The sequence below is a fragment of the Chrysemys picta genome, chromosome 4 (genome assembly GCF_011386835.1).
Source record: "Chrysemys picta bellii isolate R12L10 chromosome 4, ASM1138683v2, whole genome shotgun sequence".
NCBI lineage: Eukaryota > Metazoa > Chordata > Testudines > Emydidae > Chrysemys > Chrysemys picta.
Genome location: NC_088794.1, coordinates 81,797,093 through 81,820,200, shown reverse-complemented (window position 1 = coordinate 81,820,200; position 23,108 = coordinate 81,797,093). Strand labels below are relative to the sequence as shown.

The window sequence follows — 23,108 nt, the reverse complement described above, 5'->3', positions numbered from 1 at the left end:
TATATTAATATAAGTGTTACATATATTTTATATTAGTGAAAACTATTTTTGTTTGGAATTCACTCTTTCCCTGTAGTATTCCTAACCCAGATGGAGCAGCTTTTTGATAATGCATGAGAACTGGAAAAGGAAACTGCTTAGAAGCTAAGATGAAACTGACTAGTCTATTTTCATTATCTGAGCTGAGTGAAATGCCAAAATAAGAAAACAGTAGATATGGAGAAATGGAGAAAAGTGAATTATTGTTACTAAATTCTTTTAGTTTTAATAACCAAAGGTATTGTAATGATTTTTTAAAATTGTATTCATGTTCATCTGACACTGTCATTTGTGATAAGACTCTGGACACCTTTCTCCAGAGATCGCTCATGTTTGTTTTAAAGTCCATTGTTTCTCTAATTCTCTGTTTCTGGCAACTGATTGGCCACACCTTCTTCTTGCATGAATAGTCATAATCTGGTGGAGGCACAGCAAGGTACCAAAGAGTTTAAACAGATATCTCCAGAACTGTGAGTCATAGTCCCTATTACAGATAAGTTTTCAGAGGTTGAGGATGGACTTGAAAATTCAACTAGCCCTTTTTGCATCTCACTTTTATTTCAGTGTAAGCTTCCCTATCCAGGTGAGAGTAAAACAGAAGAGCCATTCACAGATTTGTTTCTTGTATGTAATTTTTATCTCTTTGCTGGATGGCTGGGATACCTTCCCCACCCTCTATCCTTTTAACATGCTAGGAAATAAGTTGGGACAATTATTTTTAATTAATCTGAATGTTTTGATTCTTTTCAGTTTTCCTTTTTCCAGATATGTTACATTTCTGACAGAACTGGCATGTGAAAAAAATGTATTTTTCTTGCAGGTGAACACTGAACAAAGCTATGAAGGTAAGTGTGATTTATACAATACTAGAAAATTACTGTAATCAAAAAACCAGGAATGTATCAGCCTTCTTACTGAGCTGAAATCATTTAAATTTAAAGTACATACATGCAAAGAGCTTGGCATATCTTACTGCTTCAGGTTACAAATATTCCTAAATGGTACTTGTGTTGCACCCTGTTATTTATTGCTTCTTAAATAGAAAATATTCTTTCCTAATGTCCATTATTAACTCTCCGTTATTAGGACTCCCTTGGTATGAAGTTAGACCACTTTGCCATTAGTTTCTAGAGCTGTTCTTGTCATCCTTCCTCTCTGCTCCAGAGTGAAAGCACTTTGCTTTATCGTGAACTTCAAATAGCAGCTTTACTTCTTTTGCAATTACTTTTTAATCTTAATTGAGTTTCTTAACAGTTTTCTAAGAACAGCTTTAACTGAGGCAAGTTGTTTAGTGCATGTGGGAAACTAATACACAATCCACATAAGCTGAAAGGTTATAATTGACATCAGGGAGCATATGAGGACATCTTGAACTGTAAGCTAGAGCCATTTGTCCTCAGAACACTGAAAGAATGATGTGGTATTACACTATTGCGCACAATATTTTTGAAATGTCTATATTATATGATTAGGGTATTTACAAATGAGGCCATTTTTGAGGGAGATCATATAAAATGGGTTTTAAGAAAGGGCAAATGATTGGCTAACAAGGGTTATTAGGACCTGATCTCCACTGTGATCCTCTAGCCCCATTTACACTTCTACAAATTGAGTGCAAAATGGGTGAAAAATGCTACCACCAGCATGAGTGCAAAATTCAGATTTGGGAGCATTTTACACCCACTTTGCTCAGGTATAAATGATGACACAAAGTTCAAGACAGCGGAGAGTCAGGTCCTCACTATCTAATTATATCAGTCTAATTATATAGCACCTTCCATTCTGAATAATCATAAACTGCTTTTGGACTTATCATTTGTACTGTAGTAGTACCGAAAGGTCTGAGTCGGGATCAGGGTCCCTTTGTTCTGAGCACTGTCCAAAGGCGTAGTAAAGAGTCCCTACCCCAGTGAGTTTACAATTAATTTAGGACTAAAAACAAGTGAGTGTAATTAACAATAGGAAGGAGCGTGGGAGGGAGGACAAGGATAATTGTGATAAGAAAGAACACAGTTACAATAGATTTGCCTTTTATACTGTTACAGCATCACACAAAGGATATAATTCTGGCCCCATTGAAATCAATGGCAAAATTCTCAATGACTTCAGTAGGGTCAGAATTTCCCCCGATATTGAGAAGAACATGCCAGGTACCCAGGTGCTGTATTTTTATAATCCACTTTCTCACACTGTTCAAGCATAAAAAGTTTCACATCCTTGATATCTCTTGCAGGAGTTGCCTTCCCAGAGAGTGAGGAAGAATCCATTTTTAGTTTAATTTTAAAATCCAATAAAGGTAATCAATTTAAAACAAAATCCAGTGAATATGTTTCTTATGATTCTTTACATGAACTATCCTTTATAAATTTAGCAGGACTAGGAAAAATCCCTGGAAAGATTTGACAGAACCTTGTATTGAAAGTATGACTCAGTTTGTTTAAATTACATTGTATTATACAGAACTCTTTGTTCTCAGATTTCTCCTTCTTTTTGGCCTTGGGTGTGCACACCTTGCTCCCAGTGCTGTAAATATAGCTACGTGAAATATCAGCAAAATCCCCAAACCACAAGGAAGTAATCTGGTTCCAGGTTTTGTTGCAAAATGGAAACTCAGACCAGAGTAATTGAAAAGTTTGCTCAGGTTCACAAATCTTGCAAGCATAAAAGGGGCTCCATTTCAATTGAACCCAAGTGATATTCTGTTTAGCTATGTAATGGGGCAAAACCTCTGGCACTGAATATTTTTGGATCCAAATATGAAACTAAGTGGTTTGGGCTTGAATTTTTGGGGTCATTCATAGTTACTGGGTTTCAAACACTGCTAGTTACGAGATCTGAAGTCAATGTCATTTTTAATTTAAACTTCAGAATCTTATAATTAGAGATCAGCGTGAGCCGTGAAGCTAGGATGCATGCCTGATATCGGACATGGACTTCCCAGACTTCAAAGGTGTTCTGAATTGGGGTATAGGGTCAGGCCTATTCCTACTTCTAATCCTATGAAAATACACCCAAACTGTACAGACTGCAAGTCTGAAGCTCTGTTAGTGGGTTCTCGTGACATTCGGAATCACCTGTGATCTGTTCTCACACTGGCAGAACAAGGCCCTTGGTGGAACTTCAGTCACTATATGTACAGTAGGATACCCACGGTTCTGTTTTTTAAGTATTTTTTAACTGAGAGTAACAGTTATTTTTTTCATCTACACAGGCAGCAAAACCCGTTTATATGAAGGTGACATTACCCCAAAAAGACATCGCAATGCCATAGTCTGTCCATTTAACTGGTGCTTTTGGCCCAAATCATCAAATGGACTCGTCATCATCCCCTACGTCATCTCTTCTTCCTACAGTAAGATTTCATTCTAACATTGCTAACATGGGTGAGGAGTTGCCAACTAGCAGCCTCCCAGGCCAGTTTTTTCTGCCCATGAAGAGCTATTGAGAGCATAGGACTTGTATTTCAGCATGGAACATTCAGCACAATGATGCGGCTGCATTAAGAGTTGCATTAATTAATGTTCTGCTGGTTCTGTCAAACACCTTCCCATAGGATAGAATGAATCACTGGAATACTTCCTCCCCCTTCCCACACCTCATCCCCACACCGCACCCCCCCACACACCCAGACGAGAGAAGAGAAAAAAGGCAACAATCTCTCCCTCCCATCAGCCAAGAGGCGAAGGGGAGGAGGAGAAAGAGGGAAAAAAAAGAGAGATAGGGAGGTGAAAGTCCTCTCCTTTCCAGATGCCAGGCCAACGCTTGTGGGCACGGAGTAGAGGAGAGAGCCAAGAGATGCCCTTCCTCCCAGCCAGAGGTGGATTAAGTTTTAATAGGGCATGGGTCAATCAGGCTTTCAGGCCACCCCGCCTCCAGTACACATCCACCAAAAATCTGTAGGGACTTCCTGAGGAAGACTTTCTCCCAGCCTCTTCCCCTTGGCCAGATGTTGGTGAGTGTGTGGTAGGTAGATTTTTCTCCTTCATCCTGAGTCCTCTGCACAAACTTATCTTTTCTGTAGATCACTCCTAATGCCACATGTAGCAATTGGGCTCTGAAGCTGGCCTCTTAAGACAACATATGCAGTAGCTTGTATGGGCTTTACTTCACACACAACTGCCCCGCTGTTACCCTCCAAAGGTTTCCACTTCCCTGGATGCCAGAAGGCCAATGATGGGACACAACTTTCCCTCCAGCTCTTACCATTCTTCCTCCTTTAGAGGACTTCCCCCATCCTAGGTGTTAGTGTTGGGTCTCAGCAATTCCTTTTCCCCTGTCCCATTTGACCACAGGGAGAAGGAGGTTTCCCAGTTCCTTCCTGTGGCCTCCCACATGGGCATACGAACACTCCAACACTACTGGATCTTTGTGCTGAGCTAGCTAATTGGTGCCTAGTTTCCTGTACTTGCTGTTAGACAATAGGAGCCAAGTGAGATAAGGCAGATAGACCCTTGGGGTGAGCTGCTGCTCCCACCACCATCGCCATGTGTGATGGAACTTTGCCGCCCAGGGCTCTATGGTCTCAAATCCATAGCTCCTTCTTAAGTCAGGGTCTGGGCTATGATGCTCTAAAGATCTTGCCTTAGAGCCTGATGTTGCCGGTGCTGTGCATAGGGAGTCCCATTGCAGTCAACGGGAGCCTTGTGTGCAGAGCACTTTCAGGATCAGGCCCCTATTTCACCATTGCAGCTAGAATGTTTGTTCATTTATGTAAATATATTTGTTAATGAGGTGCAGTCCTATGGCTTCTGGCAAGTTGTTATGCCACAGAACTAGGCTATTGCTGCCCTAAAGCATCTCTCTCTCTCTGTCTCACACACACACAGAGGTGTGCTAATGACTCCAGTTTATATTAACTAAGCACTATATCTATTCCTCCCGCAGCTCGTGAGGAGAAAGCTCTGATTGTTGGTGCCATCCAAGAATACGAGACCTTGACTTGTATTCACTTTGTAGACCGCACAACGGAAACTGACTATATATATATTTCTCCTAAGGATGGGTAGGTCCCAGTGCACTGAGTCTGTCACTTTTTGATTTATAAAACTAATTGTGAGTAAAATGAGTACTCCTAGACTTGAGGGACTACTCATTGGCTTGATCCAAAGCAGATAGAATAGGCATTAAGCAATTAGACCTTCCTGACATTATTGATGCACCTCAATCTTGATCTGCAGCCCCCTGATATTCCAATCCTATCTCTCCACATCAGCCCATAGGCCATGTATCTTGACATATGGCACCTTCTGCTATTCCTTTCATGCTTACACCCCAATGCAACCAAAGAACCACACTTCTGACCTCCAGCACCCCGATGTTATAACAGAATCTGATCCCTACAGATGCTCTAATAAATTTGTTAGTCTCTAAGGTGCCACAAGTACTCCTGTTCTTCTTTTTGATCCCTACAGTACATTAACTTCAATGGACTTTGGATCAAGTTACTATTCCTGACTCAAAGCAAGCATAGACCTGGCCCTTCTTGAGTAGAGACAGCCAGTGAATTGGTTAGTGAAGCAGGTAGAAACTTTAACAGACTTGTTTTCACTTGTAATCTAAAGTGGGATTTTTACCTATCTCTCTGGAGAACAGGAACAGAAAAATTTTGCTAGCCAGCACAGGTAATTATTTCTGCAGCAACAGCCCTGAACCAGTCAGCTGTGGATTGCAGTTAGGGTTAGCACCAGCGTTTGGGTTTCATCAGCAAATTCTGAATGATATTCTCTCATTCTCTAGCTGCTGGTCTTACTTTGGAAAGGTTGGGGGCTCCCAGGTGGTGTCGGTGCACAAAGGGGGTTGCATGAGAAAAGGAATCATTCAGCATGAACTAAACCATGCACTGGGGATGCTGCATGAACAGAACAGGAACGACAGGGACAAATATGTAGTGATTGCATGGCAGTACATTAGTCCAGGTATGTACCATATTATATACTTGAACTAGTTTGACTGAGAGAGAGAGAGAAATGATACTAACTCAACTGTTCCGAGGCCTAAAGTATTACGTTCTGAACCTGTAACTTTTCCTCAAAGTAAATTCCTCACTATCAGGGGCTGACTGTGCAAGAGTGTAGAGCTGGCCTCCCCATTAAGTGCCCAGAAAAAGGTGCAAAAAGTAAAAAACCAGTTTGTAAATGTCTCATCTTGATGATCATTTGAATATGGATTTACTTAGCTCTTCAACTCTGTGTTTGAAAATAGAAGCACTGCACTGTAATTTCTTGGCATTCTTTATTCTATTTATTTATATGGCCACCATCACCATAGTATCATCCCTCCATTAACACCATGAGAGGCAAAGAAATATGATTAGCCCCACAACACCCTTGAGGCATAGGCCCTGACTCCGTGGGTGCTGGAGCACCCATGGAAAAAAATTAGTGGGTGCTTAGTACCCAGGGGCAGCCAGCTCCCCTCCAGCCACCCCAGCACCTCTGACCCGGCGGTGGCCCCACTGATCAACTCCTTCCCCTCCCTCCTAGTGCCTCCCACCCGCCACAGATTAGCTGTTCCATGGAGTGCAGGAGGCGCTGGGAGGGATGGGGGAGGAGTGGGGACAGGGCGTGCTCTCGGGGAAGGGGGCGGAACTAGGCAGGACGATATGGGGCGGGGGTGGAGTGTCATGGGGGCAGGAAAGGGTGGAGTGGGAGTGGGCCCTGGGGTTGAACGGGGGTGGAGCACCCCCAGGGAAAGAAAGAAACTGCTGCCTGTGTCGTGAGGTAGTGAAGTGCTATTATTCTTATTTTACAGATGAGAAACTGAGGCACAGGGTAATTAAATGGCATACAGGAATTCTGTGGCAGAACTAGGAATTGTTCCCCTATATCCTGAGTCCCAAGCCAGTGCCTTAACTTCATGGCCATCCTTCCCCATTCAATATGAACACGAAGAGAGTTTAGGTAACCCACAGGTCAGAGTGTGTTACACACCCCATCTGTGCCCAGTCCACAGACAATATGGGCACAGAGGTACAAATCACATACAGTACTGACTAGTGAGTTGCACATACAATGCCAGATACAGAAATGTAGATGACTGTAACCATAGATCTAAAGCATATTACCTTTTCATTTCAGTATGTGATTGTCTCTTACTGCAAAGTGTGAAGGATGCTATATTGATTTGATGTAGAAGTAGAAATTGTTGCTGTGCTGATTTAGTTTGTTACTGGACTATGATTCACCTTTTAAAACATGATGTATTGTAACTGACAGGTGATTTTTATCACTTTAAGCCAACCAGAGCTAATAACCTGGGCCTCAAGTATGACTATTCCTCCGTGATGCACTATCACAGGTAAGAGAATGAGGTTAGGTTGATATTGCATTATCAAACACTGATTGGTTAGTAGCATCTGAACTGTAAATATAAAAAGGCAATGTTTAATTTAAAAGTATATTTTTCAGAATATTACACTCAAAAATAGTCCAAATTAAATAACTCTGCAGAGTTTTGAAGGTAAAACAATGGAAAAACTCAGTGAACTTCTAGGTTGTTATTCTTCATATCACTACAGATTTGCTTTCTCCAATACATCTGGAAAGGCAACCATTACACCCTTCCCTGATAGCACAGTGCCCATTGGACAGAGGGTTGGACTGAGTAACCTAGATGTGGCCAAAATCAATAAGTTATATGAATGTGGTAAGTAAGCCCAATATTACTCCTTATTCATTTAATCCACTCTTGTGCTATGATCTCATGATTTAAAAATAAATATATTTTGTACAGTCTCTGAATGGAGCAATACAATCAATATGCAACAGATTCCAGGCCTGTGAGTTCATGGTGCAGATCTGTGGATTAGTTGGCATATACTCCGCTAGAAGATGATTGCAATCTGTGATAAAAATGGGTGAAATGTGAAACCCAAATGATAGAGCAGCATTTAAAAAAATGTAATTGCTCATCATATTGGTTTTTGCAAATCAGCTGGGCAGTTAGGGAGAGCCCGTGAAGAGATCAGACATTCGCACATATCTGTGCAGTAATACACATTTTAAAAGCCATTTGTGGACATGGATGGCATTTCTGGAATGACAAGAGGTAGTTCCTCTGGAAAAAGTTCCAGGATGAGCAGGGATGGAAGGAAAGATCCTCTGGAATAACCAGCCAAACAAAGGAAAAATCAAAGGCCCCCTGCTCAACACTATTTAATTTAAGCATACAGAGCAGTGGTTCTCAACACGCAGGCTGCTTGAAGCCCAGTCAGCACATAGTTGCAGCTCATGTGACATCCTCAGGGCCATACAGGTAGTACATATATCGTGTGGGTGCTTCCCACATAACAAGCTGCATATGACAGGTTTCAGAGTAGCAGCCGTGTTAGTCTGTATCCGCAAAAAGAACAGGAGTACTTGTGGCACCTTAGAGACTAACAAATTTATTTGAGTGTAAACTTTCGTGGGCTACAGCCCACTTCATGCATAGAATGGAACAGAAAGAAAGAAAGAAAGAAAGAAAGAAAGAAAGAAAGAAAGAAAGAAAGAAAGAAAGAAAGAAAGAAAGAAAGAGCTGCATATGAGGCCCACAATGGTAAATAGGTTGAGAACCACCAATATAGAGGATAGCATATAGAGGTAAAATTCACCCCAGTGCCAGTATGCAAACCTCTGCACATAGGGCTTATGGGAGGCTTAGCTGGTGCATATCTGCCCTTTTGCTGGCCCCATGCACACCTGGAAAGTATACATAGTGCCAAATCCACCCTCGGTCCCATAATAGCTTGTATGGGTAAAGACTTTGGTGACAGATGGCTGGGGGGAGGCTGCAGCAGCAGACAGCTGCTGGGGATTGGCCCAGGCTAAGAATGTGGTACAGCCAGATTGGCCGAAGGATGCGTTGATTCAGTAGCCTTCATCAATAGGGCTTTTCTGTAGCCCCAGAATATCCCACAGCTGTTGTAGCCTCAGCCATCGACTAAAGCTGTCCTCCTCAAGAGGAAAACCCCGATAAAGTGTTGCAGCTTCATTACTGGCCACCATGCCTCATGGTGAATCCTCCCAGTGGAACAGGGTGGGACCAGGCTAGCATATGGAGATGTCATTTCTACCACCCTACAACAGGTTGAGTGAATGTGCCCCCTAGTGGTTATAGATAATCAGAAGGAGCCATTCCCTTCTGGATTCCAACCTTTTGAAGGAAGTCAAATTAAACTGTCCTCCCTTACATGTGTTTCCATATCAGATTCATTACTTTGTCTGGAAATTAAGAGTGTGTATATCATACCGAGAACTTAATTCTATTATTGCTTTTTCTGTGCATCCAGTATCATTAAGATCTTTTCATTCTCCCCATCCCCAGAGATCCATAGTACTTTGCTCTCTAATTTGACTGGAAGTTTTTCCTCTACTATCTACCGGTCATCATACCCAAAGAATACCAACTCTGTATGGCTGATTCGTATCCCAGCAAACAAAGTAAGAAGTGGCTATGGAATGAAATGCTCTTTGCTGACTGTTGAGGGCTAACTGTGCAATTGGTTTCCAGGAGCTCTTATAAATGAAAATTGAACTTATGAGATAAACATTTTAGATGAAATACTTTTACTTGAGCAATTGAACTAATAATAAAATCAACCCAGCTGCTAGGAGTGAACTGTTGGAAGAGTTGAAGCTGTGTTGGTAAATCCTTTCATGATCTTTTCTCCAGATTTTCCTGCAGTTTAATTCCTTATATATCCAGTCCTCCTCAGACTGTGCTTCCAACCATATTCTGGTTTACGACGGAGGCAGCAGGAGAGACATTGTTTTTCTGAACAAATTGTGTCGACCAAAGCAGCTCCCCGCAGTAGTGTCTTCTGGGAACATGATGCTTGTGGAGTTGGTCAGTGATGGCACCACATTGCCCAAATTTAAGGCTTCTTACAATTCTGGTAAGTCTCCAGTCTCTCCCAATAAGATCTGAGACCATGTCTGACAACTTTCATTTATGCCTCAGAGCTGTGGATGATTATTTTAAATCAAACGCAAGACAAATGACATTAAAAATGTTCAAGTGACGATGATGCAAGGCGTAGCCATTACAATGGGATGGAAAAAAATCCTTCAGTGGGTGTATTTTGTACAGGCTGCTCAACCCCTCTTTATACTGCTAGAGTGGCATAAGGAGGCCTCCTTGTAAGGCATAATCCATGTCAATGTATGCATAGGGTTATGTGTCTGCGTGGACATCTCTGCGTGGGAATCTGTGTGTGTTTGTGCATAAGGGGGTCCACATGTACATTTAATCCCTTTTCTGTTCCCAGTGCAATGTGGCAAGACTTTTACTGCCATGAATGGGACATTTGAGTCTCCACTGTATCCTTCTCATTATCCTCCGCTAACAGACTGTGCCTGGATAATGATAGCACCAGAAGGATCCAAGGTGAGCTGAGGTTACCTGCTGTAGGGCTGCCCTGGAGATACAAGCAATGGCAAATCAAATGGATTCTGCTCAGTAGAATATCCAGCAGCTGTTTGGAATGTCAAATTATGAAACTGGAAGGGCATGCTTCTCCTCTGTGCCCACTGAGAACCTTGACGCTGCCCCTGGTTCTTCTCTGCCCAATCCAGGCACAAGTTAAAGCTGCAAAAGGGGCACCTTTAGGTTTACTACTCCCAGGAAGCCTTTCACCGGTGGAGAATGAGGCATAGCAGAACCTCCTTCTGCCACCTACCTTACCCTTCTCTCCCCACCCCTAACTTGCCCTCTCTTTTTCTACCCTGGTTGGTACACAGGCAGAATTCTCCAGATAGTTTCTCCAGCTGATTTAAGTTCATTTTCTACTGCAACCTGTCTGGATTTAAAATATCTGTGTAAGAGGGTTGGTTTCAGTGGCACAGAACTGAGAGAGAACATTCTTGAACTTGCCTTTTTCAAAGAAAATGAATAAAATTGTGGGGAACCGCACCTACTTTGCAGGTAGGGGATCATCACCTGCCTACCAGTGTAACAAATGGAGGAAGGCTTGAATTTTCTGACCTGTTTAAACATCATCTACTTTTTTAAAGTAAAGCCAAACCAGACTAATGTTTTTGTGTTTCTAGGACACACCGGGGTGAAAAGAACAGGAGTATTTGTGGCACCTTAGAGACTTACAAATTTATTTCAGCATAAATTTGTTAGTCTGTAAGGTGCCACAAGTACTCCTATTCTTTTTGCGGATACAGACTAACATGGCTGCTTCTCTGAAACCTGACACGGGGTGAGTGAGTTGAGTTAATGGCAATTTCACCAAGATATAATGAAATATTGCTGGAATTTTCCAGATAGTAAACCAAATTAATGCAGATCCATACATCTCTATCTCCAAGACTATAACAGGGCTCAAAAAATAACTAGATAAGTTCATGGAGGATAGGTCCATCAATGGCTATTGGCCAGAATGGGCAGGGATGGTGTCCCTAGCCTCTGTTTGCCAGAAGCTGGGAATGGGCGACAGGGGATGGATCACTTGATGATTACCTGTTCTGTTCATTCCCTCTGGGGCACCTGGCATTGGCCACTGTTGGAAGACAGGATACTGGTCTAGATGGACCCTTGATCTGATCCAGTATGGCCGTTCTTATGTTCTTACAGTCTCCAAACGGGACACATTAGCATGCTGACTTACCACCTGTCAGTGTGAGCCCATCAAGTCTCACAAGCAAACAGGGCTGAGCCTAGTTAATATTTGAATAGGAGACCTCCAACGAAAACTCAGGAAAATGCAGGAACATAAGAACATAAGAGCAGCCATACTGTGGAAGTGGTGTTGGTGACTCAGTAAGTAGCTTTCACTCCTCTGAGTCAGAACTGACCTGTTGCCACAGCATGGTGTTTGCTTTGTGGATGGCGATGCCATCTTTCAGATAAAATTTAACATTGAGGTCCAGACCCCCTGTGGTTACTAAAGATCCCATGGCACATTTTGTAAGAGTTGGGCCATTAGGCCTTAAAATCTTGAAAACAAGCATCACCTCTTAAGGGCTCTGAGCCAAAGGATGACAACCATGTTAAACTAGCTCCCAGCTCTTTGCTTCTCTCTGATCTTTCATCCCTCATCACGGCTTCTGAATAAACCTTCTCAGACTTCTCTGATGCTCCATTCCTCCAACCTACCACAGTGTCCTCTCGCGTCTGCCCAAACTCTTAGAAACTGGCCAGTCCTGTAGAATTAAAACCCCACAGGATTAGCCAGTGCACATAAGGTTAGCATTGGTGACCTGTCCACGTTTCAGCTTGAGTAATTACATTCTAGTCACCTAAATATCTTCACCCATTGGATATGGATTCGCCCTCCTTTCCTATTACAATTGTACATCTACAGCTGTTGTGCAGTGGAAAGCAGTTGCTATGGTGCACCATCAGTGATGAGTGTAAGGGATCCCTTTGTATAGTTTAGGATGAAAGGGACTATCTAAATATTGTTGTTATTTCCAGTAGTGCCCACATTGTGCTAGGCCTGTACAAATGCTAAAGGCCCTGCCTAAACGGCTTGTTATTGGATAAATCATCAGGTTACTCCTGCAGAGAATTTGGCTCATTATTAATTGAATGTTTTCCGGCTCCCTAACCCATCCAATAATATCTCAACAGGCTGTCATTAATGGCTGTATGATTCACAGAAATGATGCACTGAGAACATAGTGGAGATGTCCACTTTGCTTGTCTCTCACTGACAGATATCATTGACTATATTGTCCTTCCTTCTGGAGGATTCATTTCAATGCCAACATGACTACCTGGTTATTTACGATGGAGGTACAACCACAGCCCATTCTGAGGGTAAATACTGTGCGAATGACATAGTTCCAGGCTTCATCTCCTCTGGAAACTCAGTGCTTGTCCAGTTCCACAGTGACTACTTCCTGCAGTATCTTGGATTCCAGGCTGAATACTCATTCAGTAAGTATGAAGGCAGTAAGGAATGCAGTGTAATCTAGTAAACTGAGCATGGGGTTGGGGGCCAGCAGCCCCTAAATTCTAACCCCAACTCTGCAGCTGACTCACTATGTGACATCAGGCAACATTTTCAAAGCCTAAAGTTAGGCTTCCCCTGACTTCAATGGGAGCAGGAGGTATTTAGACCTGGAAATCAGGCGACTTATTTCAATGCTTGAATATGACTCTACGTGCTTTATTTCTGCCCAAGTTTGAAAATGTTGGTCTTTGGCCATAACCTCTGCATCTGTTTCTCTATCTGCAAAATAGGTATAGTAATGCCTGCCTCGCACACAGGAGGGTTGTGTGGTTTAGCAAGACATTCTTTGAAAATATAAAGCTCTGTGAAATACTAGTATTACTACTTTGCAGTAGAGTGTAGTGGTTAGAGCTGGGGAGGGGGACTCAGGTGACATGGGTTCTAATCGCAGCTCTGACACTGACTTTCTGAGAGTCACTTCCCCTCTCTGTGCCTAAATTTCTTCACCTGTAAAATGGGGGTTAATCGTACAGACCCACATTTGTAAAGTACTTTGATATCTGCAGACAAATGACACTATGGAAGCATTAGGTACTATTGCTAACTTGTAGATTATGTCATTTTTAGCATAAAATACTATACTTCCCAAGTATATGTCATCTCTGCATACAAATAGAAATGATACCTATTCCCCTTCTTTCTGCAGTTTCATCTTGAGAGATGCCTGAAAGGCCTACTCTGACCCATACATCATGATGATGTAGGCAGATGTCTGTCAAGTGATTTCATCTGAAAGTGGAATCTGCCATTTATATATTTGCCTGTTGTAGTCTTTGTACTTGGAGAATATGTGTGAACGCCCATTTCTAGGATATGTAATGATATACATTTGTAATAGAGTATTGGGATCTATAGTGTGTCAGGTTTTCTTTCAACTTTTCTCTCTAGCCAGCTCTAGCTAACACAACCCATCTAACATCCAGCTGGTGTAGACCACAGTGGCTCACTTATTGAGCAGGACATCTCTCTGGGAGTACATGAAAGCAGTGTTCCAGTTTCTCCACTGACTGCCCATCAGTCTCTGGGTAGAGTTTAAGGTGTCGATTGTTTGAGAGCTTATTCCTTGACCCTCACACTTCCCTGGTCCTTCTCGCATGAACAGCGCAACAATACCCAAAGTCCAAAGGTGCAAACAATTCAATGTTTATTGGGGTGAAGTTCCAGCAAACTTAAATCCAAGTTCCTTTTTCCTTATTTTTGAATCCCAACTTACTTCCTGTTTGCCCCTAATTTATATAGTAATATTCTCAGCTATATCTTAACCAATCATTCTACTGAAATTTACCCAACCAATCCTAACCTATTGTAACATTATTAGCTAACCAATTATATCCCACCACCTTAATTAGTTTACACCCAGCAAAATTAATTATACAGAAACAATCACAGAACCAGACAGAGACCATGCAAATAAACATAGCAAAGTGGGAACTATAATGACAAAACAATAGAGAAGTTTTGATTTCACACCTACATCTATAAAGACATAAGGGTTTCCGAGCTGTGTCTATTGATAAGTGAGGTCTTACCAGACAGAAAACTATCGAACTAAATTTCCTTTTACAACTTCTAGGCTCTTCCCTTTCTCTGGAGGTGATAGATCGAATCACCTTCTTAACAGCCCCAGATTGCCTTATTTGAATATGACTAGTTTGGAATGTGAGGATGTGACCATTCACTTCCCAGCTTATGGCTGCCTCTGCTGCTTGGCCAAAGGCCTTAGCCTAAGAACAGGGCCTCAGACTGTCTCAGTGAGAGAAGGCCCTTACACAGATTCTTTCTTTCTTTTATACCTCTATAACTAGCTAAATGATAAACATATACCTAAATTCTTAAAGTATAGGCCTTTGCTAGGGTGACCAGACATCCCGATTTTATCGGAACTGTCCCGATATTTGCTTGTTTGTCCCGCGTCCCAACCGATGTGCGGTCGGGCACTGGACAAACAAGCAATTTTGCCCTCCCGGAAGGGCTCTTGCCCCCACCCCCACCCCCACTCCGCCCGCTCCTTCCCCCATTGGCTCCCTCCCCAAATCCCCACCCTGGCCCCACCTCTTCCCCATGCATGTGGCATTCCTCCTTCCTCCCAGGCTTGCTGCTGTAATGGCAGCAAGCCTGGAGCGAGGGGGTGGTGGCCGGCTTCCAGTTCCTGGAGCTGGTGAGTACGGGCACCGGGCGGGCAAGGGGGGCTGGCAAGGGGGCTGCTCCCCCAGAAGGGAGACGGGGGGCTCCAGACCCCGGCAGTGGCGGGGGAGAGCGGCTTGGGACCACACGAGTGGCCATGTAAAGTTTATCGGCTTGGGGGGAACCCCGGCCGGTGTCGTCACACTAGCTCCTCACCCCTGTAGGGGGGTAGCGTCCCCGCCCCGCGCCAGCATGTTGCGCCGGCCGCCGCAGGCCAGGTAAGGAGCCGAGTCCTCCCCTCGTCCTGGCTCCTCAGCTGAGCCCCCCCGTTGTCCTCCTGGGGGGGCAGCCCCCTTGCCAGCCCCCCTTGCCCACCCGGTGCCCCTACTCACCAGCTCCAGGAACTGGAAGCCGGACACCACCCTCTCCCTCCAGGCTTGCCGCTGTTACAGCAGCAAGCCTGGGAGGGAGGAGGAATGCCACTCAGCTGAGGAGCCAGGACGAGGGGGGAGGGGGGACTCGGCTCCTTACCTGGCCTGCGGCGGCCGGCGGGACATGCTGGTGTGGGGCGGGGATGCAACCCCCCTACAGGGCAGGGAGAGGAGCCGGCCGGGGTCCCCCCTCCCAGCCGATAAACTTTACATGCCCACTTGCGCAGCCCTGAGCCGCTCTCCCCCGCAGCTGCCGGGGTCCGGAGCCCCACGCTTCTCACTCCAGCGGCTCCTTCCCCGCGGGGCGGCGGGACGTGCCGCATGTGCCCGGGGCCTAGGGGGGGGCGGCGGGGCAGTGGTAGGATGGCCGGGGCCTGCTAATTCCCCCGGCACCTGCAAAACGGCTTTTTTTTTTGGTGGTGGTGGTTTTTTTTTTTTTGCTCTGCCTCCCCGTCCCAATATTTCCTGTCAGTGATCTGGTCACCCTAGCCTTTGCAGACAGGCCTGAATATCTATATCCTCACGTTGATTATGACTTGTAAAGTCCTATATTGTCTGGGACCAGCCTACTTAAGGGATCACCGCTTTCCCCGTGCTATACAGCTGGGGTAAGAAGGGGAGCCTGAGCTGGATTTCCCTTCTGATAAAAAAGGGAGGTGACAGCTGGGAGAGCCTTCTCTGTGAGGGCTCCAAGTCTCTGGAACTTGTTTTCCCACTTGGTCCAAAATAACCTGAATGTGGTGACCTTCAGGGCATGCTACAAAAGCTATCTATTTGATAAGGTTTTGGGAGAAGGCTGAAGACATGCTTTCCATGATGAGGAAGGGATGGAAAGGAATTCCCATTGCAATGACAACTGAACGCTGCTCAGAATTTATTAGGCTATTACTGATGTTAGGGCACCTAGAGCCTGGGAGAAGCTTTTTTTCAATTAGTATTATTATTATTTTAAATATAAATAAATAATTGAAACAAAGACTAGCCTGCTGTTTAGTTCATTAGAGATTCCTGCAGTGCGAGCGCCAGAGAGTTCCTCCTGCCTCTCAATTAGAAGATAGCATAGTTAAAGAGACTGCAATTTACCTGCCTGGAGTGACACTGACTGAGGCTATGTCTACACTACACAGCAATCAGGAACTGTGACTGCAGCACGAGTAGACATACCCGAGCTTGCTCACTAAAAATAGCATTGTAGCCAGGGTGGCATGGGCTAGCCACCTAAGCACAGTTCCATCTGGGACCCTAGGTATGTACTCAGGCAGCTAGCCCATGCTGCCACATCTGCACTGATAGTTTTAGCAAGCTAGCTCAAGCAAAGCTAGCTCGGAGATGTCTACACTTGCTGTCCCAGTTGCAGTGTTGACATTTCCTGTGTGACTCTGAACAGGAGGGGCTCACAGGGGCACAGCTCATGAGCTAGGTGATTATTGCTGAAGGTATATTTATTTAATTGTGTTGCTTGTTTGAGACTGTCAGTCTAGCCATGTCTCTGTGTGCCATCCAGCAGTCTATCCAAAACATGGTCTGGGGTGGCCTGGGAGGGTGTGTTCTCTTTGCACATTGATCACCAACATTTAGCAATACCACAGCAAAACATGAGATCTTGCATAGTAATATTCATAATCCTCTCTCTCAGCTGATGAATAAAGCTCTCTCTATAATCAAACCTATGCATGACATATAATGTTGGTTGGGATTAAAATGCACTTTCATATTTATTGCTTAACCCCTTAGAATCGCACGTGCTTGTGTCCATATTTCTTTCCTGTACCAAAAGGCTGGGAAGACACACACCACCCCTCCTGGGATCTGGAGAAACCAAGTCCCTTTATTAGGATCAAGTTCTCTTTCCCAGAGCACACTATGGATCTAGACCCACTCCTGTATTTTTCTAAGTCCTGGTCACACACCTAGCCAGGCCAACACAGGCAGGGTTGTAAAGTCTAAGAATTCTTTACAGCTAGTTATTTGCTGGGGTATTTTTATTTTTTGGCATTTTTTCAGACTCTCAAAAACTCCCCTCCCCCCCCATTTTTTATATAGCAATCTGATAACCAGGGAGAGAGAGAGAGAGAGCGATTCAAAGGATGGAAAACAGGTCCCTCCAAACCAGTGATACTCAGTCATTACACAAATTGAATCTATTTCCCCATGTTAAGTATCCTCACACCTTTTTGTCAACTGTCTGAAATGGGCCATATTGATTATCACTACAAAAGTTTTTTTTCTCCTGCTGATAATAGCTCATCTCAATTAATTAGCTTCTTAGAGTTGGTATGGCAACTTCCACCTTTTCATGTTCTCTGTATGTATATATATCTTCTTACTATATGTTCCATTCTATGCATCTGATGAAGTGGGCTGTAGCCCACAAAAGCTTATGCTCAAATAAATTTGTTAGTCTCTAAGGTGCCACAACTACTCCTGTTCTTTTTGCGGATACAGACTAACACGGCTGCTACTCTGAAATCTGACTTTGTTGCTGGCCTTCCAGAAGAAGCACTGGCCTCTTCCAGTAGCAAGAAAGGTTGATATAAACTCCTAGCAACTCTAATTAGAATTACAGGCATGTTTTGCTGGCATGGCAATTTCTGGTGATCTTAGAACCACAGTTATGGTAATTTTATTTGATAACTGCAAATTTGATGAGAGCTTTGCAGCAGCTGAGCTACATACTTCAGGTGGAATCGTGACCCCACTGAAGTCAATGCTGCCACTGGGGACAGATTTCACCATTTAAATCTCATGGCTCCAGGTCTGTCCCTCTTTCTGTCCCAGCCTCCCTCCCTCTCTCCTCATCTGTCTCTGCCAGCCCCTCCCCACTTCTGCAGTTACTCTGATCACAGCAATGTCACCCTCTCCCTTCTTCAATTCCCACCAATCCCTCTGCAGTTACTAGTGTTGCCATGGGGGGAGATAAGGGTGTTCATTTTTGACAGGATGGCAGGGCTCCCCATCATGACAGGAACTGCATATACTCGGTACAAGAAAAATGCACCAGAACAAAGTTTGAACCTCAGAAATGTTTGGTCCCATTGGAGAAAGTGGCATTGCCTGTTTCTGTTACACATTCCTACTGTCCGCTCTCAAAGCCCAAACTCCATATTTCCTTCTTAGCCACTGGCTGCTGAGCTACATCTCAACAAGCAGACTGGAAACGTCATGCCCAAAGTTCTGATCCTGCTCAAATTGGAGTCAATGACAAAACTCACATGGACTTTAATAGAAGCAGAGATAGGAGCAGACCCATAAAGTTTAGCTGGAAGATCATATGGCTTTTGGCTGGCTGAGTAAAGGTGAATTTTACTGCAACTCATTTATTCTTCTTACTCTTATGTTTGTACAGAAGGTCAGATCATCCTGGGTGGTTTGCCCATGCTCGGTTGTACTCCACAGAGTACTATGGGGCTTGTGGAATGGAATACTCCCTCCTCCTTCCCGCCCCAGGCACAGGGCAACATAGCCTACTTCAGCCTGGGTGACTGTGCTATTTCCCTTCCCAATCTTTAGAAAGATTAAGTCACAGGTTCTCTCTCCACTTCCTTCCCCGATGCTCTCCCAGACCACGCCCCAAAAACAAGCCTCGGCTATGCTGCAGGTGGAGCCCTGTGGAACTCTCTTCGCTCCGTTGTTTGAGCCTCCCACATACTGCTTCTGTTCAAGCAAATCTGCCCCATCCCTGGTGCTAAAAGGCTCAAGATTCAAATTTAGACTTTCTTCCTCTGCCACAAACTCTTATATCAGCTGGGAGGAGGAGTCTGTCCTCCTGGGATTAGAGGGGGTTTGGACACTAGCAGAATAGGGAATGTGTCCACTAGGTAAATGTGTTTGTGAAGGGAAGTAGAAGGTTGCATGGCTTGAAGTTTCTGGTGAAAGAGGAGGAAGGAGGTTTCTGCAGTGGGTCTGAGGCACAGACATTACAGAATGGATCCTGGTTCCATACAGGGCTCAAACTGTTCTCAATGCAGAGTTCTTTTGCATAAATCAGATACTTCTCTATACCACACAGCACTGGATTGTGGGTGGTAAACATGACCCTCACATTGGTGGAGGTCCCTGGCATTTTCCTGAAAATAATCCTAGTAACAGATTACATGGTGAGCCACTAGAGTGCAGTAGCAGATCATGTAGACTTTAGTAAAGCTTTTGATACTGTCTAGCACAGTAGTTCTCAAACTTTTGTACTGGTGACCCCTTTCACATAGCAAGCCTCTGAGTGTGATCCCCCCCCCCATACATTAAAAACACTTTTTAATATATTTAACACCATTATAAATACTGGATGCAAAGGAGGTTTGGGGTGGAAGCTGACAGCTCGCAACCCCCCATATAATATCATCACGACCCCCTGAGGGGTCCCAACCCCCAGTTTGAGAACCCCTGGTCTAACATAGTCTTCTCATAAACAAACTAGGGAAATGCAACCTAGATGGAGCTACTATAGGGCGGGTGCAAAACTGGTTGGAAAACAGTTCCCAGAGAGTAGTTATCAGTGGTTCACAGTCATGCTGGAAGAGCATAACTAGTGGAGTCCTGCAGGGATCAGTTCTGGGTCCAGTTCTGTTCTTCATCAATGATTTAGATAATGGCATACAGAGTACACATAAAGTTTGTGGACGATACCAAGCTGGGAAGGGTTGCAAGTGCATAGGAAAGGATAAGATTAAAATTCAAAATGATCTGGACAAACTGGAGAAATGGTCTGAAGTAAATAGAGGAAATTCAATAAGGACAAATGCAAAGAACTTCATTTAGGAAGGAACAATCAGTTACACACATACAAAATGGGAAATGACTGCCTAGGAGTATTGTGGAAAGGGATCTGGGGGTCATAGGGGACCACAAGCTAAATATGAGTCAACAGTGTAATGCTTTTGCAAAAAAAGGATCATTCTGGATGTATTAGCAGGAGTATTGTAAGCAAGACACGAGAAGTAATTCTTCCACTCTACTGTGCGCTGATTAGGCCTCAACTGGAGTACTGTGTCCAGTTCTGGGTGCCACATTTCAGGAAGGATGTGGACAAATTGGAGAGAATCTAGAGAAGAGCAACAAAAATGATTAAGGTCTAGAAAACATGACCTCTGAGGGAAGACTGAAAAAATTGCGTTTGTTTAGTCTGGAGAAGAGAAGACTGAGAGGGGACATGATAACAGTTTTCAAGTACATAAAAGGTTGTTACAAGGAGGAGAGAGAAAAATTGTTGTTCTTCACCTCTGAGGATAGGACAAGAAGCTATGGGCTTAAATTGCAGCAAGGGCGGTTTAGGTTGGACATTAGGAAAAACTTTCTAACTGTCAGAGTGGTTAAGCACTGGAATAAATTGCCTAGGGAGGTTGTAGAATCTCCATCATTGGGGATTTTTAAGAGCAGGTTGGACAAACACCTGTCAGGGATGGTCTAGATAATACTTAGTCCTGCCTTGAGTGCAGGGGACTGGATTAAATGACCTCTCGAGGTCCCTTCCAGGTCTATGATTCTATGATTCTATGTTTTCAGCTGTGATGGGCATGAATAGTATATGTAAATACAATTAAGAAATATCGTGAAATCTTGAGTTTGAACCTTTGGTTTGGAACCTGAACCCTGTGGAATGATAGAATCAGAGGAAGTAAAGACAGATTAGTCCCATCTGGCCCATCCTTGGAGACCAGTGTATAGAAGCCACCATGGCAGGCCTTCCGAAAAATTCTACACCTGCAGCCAGTCGCAGAAAACTCCATCAGTAACAAAGCATTAAATGTTTGCATCAGGCTATTAAATAATAATATAAAACCCCCTTTAACTTAGAGATGCACACATTACTTCTAACAATACTAAAAACAAGGTAAAAATTGCCTGCCTGAATCTTCCGTGAAGAATATTCCTGTGGGCAAAGTGAGAGGCTCAATGAATCTCTGGAAATTTCCAGTTAGGACAGAAAAATAAAAGCAGATGAGTTTCACCTGACTTGGGGGATCTTTTGAAACCAGTGGATGTGGGGCAGGAACCTCCTCGCCGCAATCTCCTCCAACAAGCCCCAAGCACCCGCATTAGCTCTAGTCCTCTGCCAGGCAAAGTCCCCCTGGCCTCAGGTTCTGGAATTCCCTGGGCAGCCTGTTAGCCCACCACCTTTATTGCCACCTTGGAAAGAAAGGCCTACCAATGGGCCCATGCCACCAAAATCCCTCCTGCGCCATTTCCTAAGAACTGAGGACTGCCCATTGGGGATTTCCCTGCATCCCCATGAACTCTGGAGGGACACTTAGCCCAGAGTTTAAGGAATGGTAGTAGAGAAGTAACTGTGGAGGAATTTCCTGGTCTCACTGCTACAGAAAGCAGTGGTGAGTGACTGCTTCCTCCTCCAGAAGACGCTGCAGAGTAAAATTAAGTAGAGGGGGTTTGCCAGCTGTCTGCAGAAGAGCCAGATGGTGGAACCAACTGCAGGATAAGATGGCTGAAGGTAAGAAAGGAGAACAGCATGTTCTGAGAAGGCCGTGAGGGAGTTTAGTGGGTTTTGTGACACAGCCTGTGGAATCTGCTGTGGTTTCTCTCTGGATTTCATTTTTAGTTCTGGAGGCCATCTGAACTCAAATGTCAGAAGAAAACCCAAGTGTTGCTGAACCACCAAGCTGAACATGCCAGAACCATTCACTAAAATGCACAAGCACCAAGATCATTGGCTTTCACCCAGCCCCTTTCTAACCATCAGTAGATTTTAAAATTGTATTAATGAAGTCACTTAAACAAGTTGTGGTCTGAAACCAATGTAAATTTATCTCCCTACAGATACACAACACCTAGTCATTGTTTCTCTACCATAATATCGACTATCTCCCGGGGAAGCAATATCTGTGTTAAGTTCATTATGGGGTGTAGGTCCATAAGACAATTTATTTGATTTAACCTTGCACCCAGCACTAAATTCACCAGGAATTTCAGGGCAGATGAACCCGACGTTTGGCAAAGTGGTTTTGTGGCCATTTCGCAAATGATATATGGCTTATGAATCATTAATCTGGTAAACTGGGGGGTGAAATGTGCATGCACAATTTGCATGAAAGCCAGTGGGAACTGTAACACACTCATTCAAGGAGGGCACTGACTGTGTCTGCCGTCTTATTGCCTAACCAATAAGGGGGCCCTATGCTCCTGCTTCAGACCTGGTGTAATAAGAACTTTGGGACCTGACTTGATGGCCATAAGGAGGAAATGATAAAACCGTGTTTAATTTTGTTGGGATTTCATATGAGTTGCTTGGTGATACTTCTCCTGTAGTTGATTATTGTGATGTTTGGCTGAGGAACTTCACTAATGTTTATTCCAGGAACTTAGACTCCAAATTCCTGGTGTAACTAACCCCCCTAGGGGAGCGCCTAGCTGAGCTAACCCTTGATTGCCTGCAATAACCTTGAGGCTCAAGCCTCAAGGTGGACAATGGTGAGGCTGAAGAGAGTGGTGGGTCTACACAGGGCCCTTATCAGGAGCCAGTCTGGAAATCCTTTGTGTAGACAGAGCCTAGCTATTTCTCTCAGTGTTGTGAACAGGTGTAGTCTCTAGCATTCCCTTCCAGAATGAGTAGATTATGTTAG

The 23,108-nt window shown here is 44.0% G+C and overlaps 1 protein-coding gene across 1 annotated transcript; it reads left to right on the top strand.

Annotated features, from left to right (window-relative positions):
• The first annotated feature begins 441 nt into the window (after positions 1–441).
• Positions 442–14,623, top strand: LOC101933170 (astacin-like metalloendopeptidase). The gene is made up of 14 exons (XM_065594077.1): positions 442–509; positions 805–884; positions 2,085–2,189; positions 2,273–2,335; positions 3,251–3,391; positions 4,924–5,041; positions 5,776–5,954; positions 7,254–7,335; positions 7,556–7,683; positions 9,343–9,458; positions 9,691–9,913; positions 10,286–10,404; positions 12,684–12,921; positions 14,556–14,623. The coding sequence occupies exons 1-14, from the start codon at positions 442–444 to the stop codon at positions 14,621–14,623; spliced, it is 1,728 nt and encodes a 575-aa protein (XP_065450149.1).
• The last annotated feature ends 8,485 nt before the right edge of the window (positions 14,624–23,108 follow it).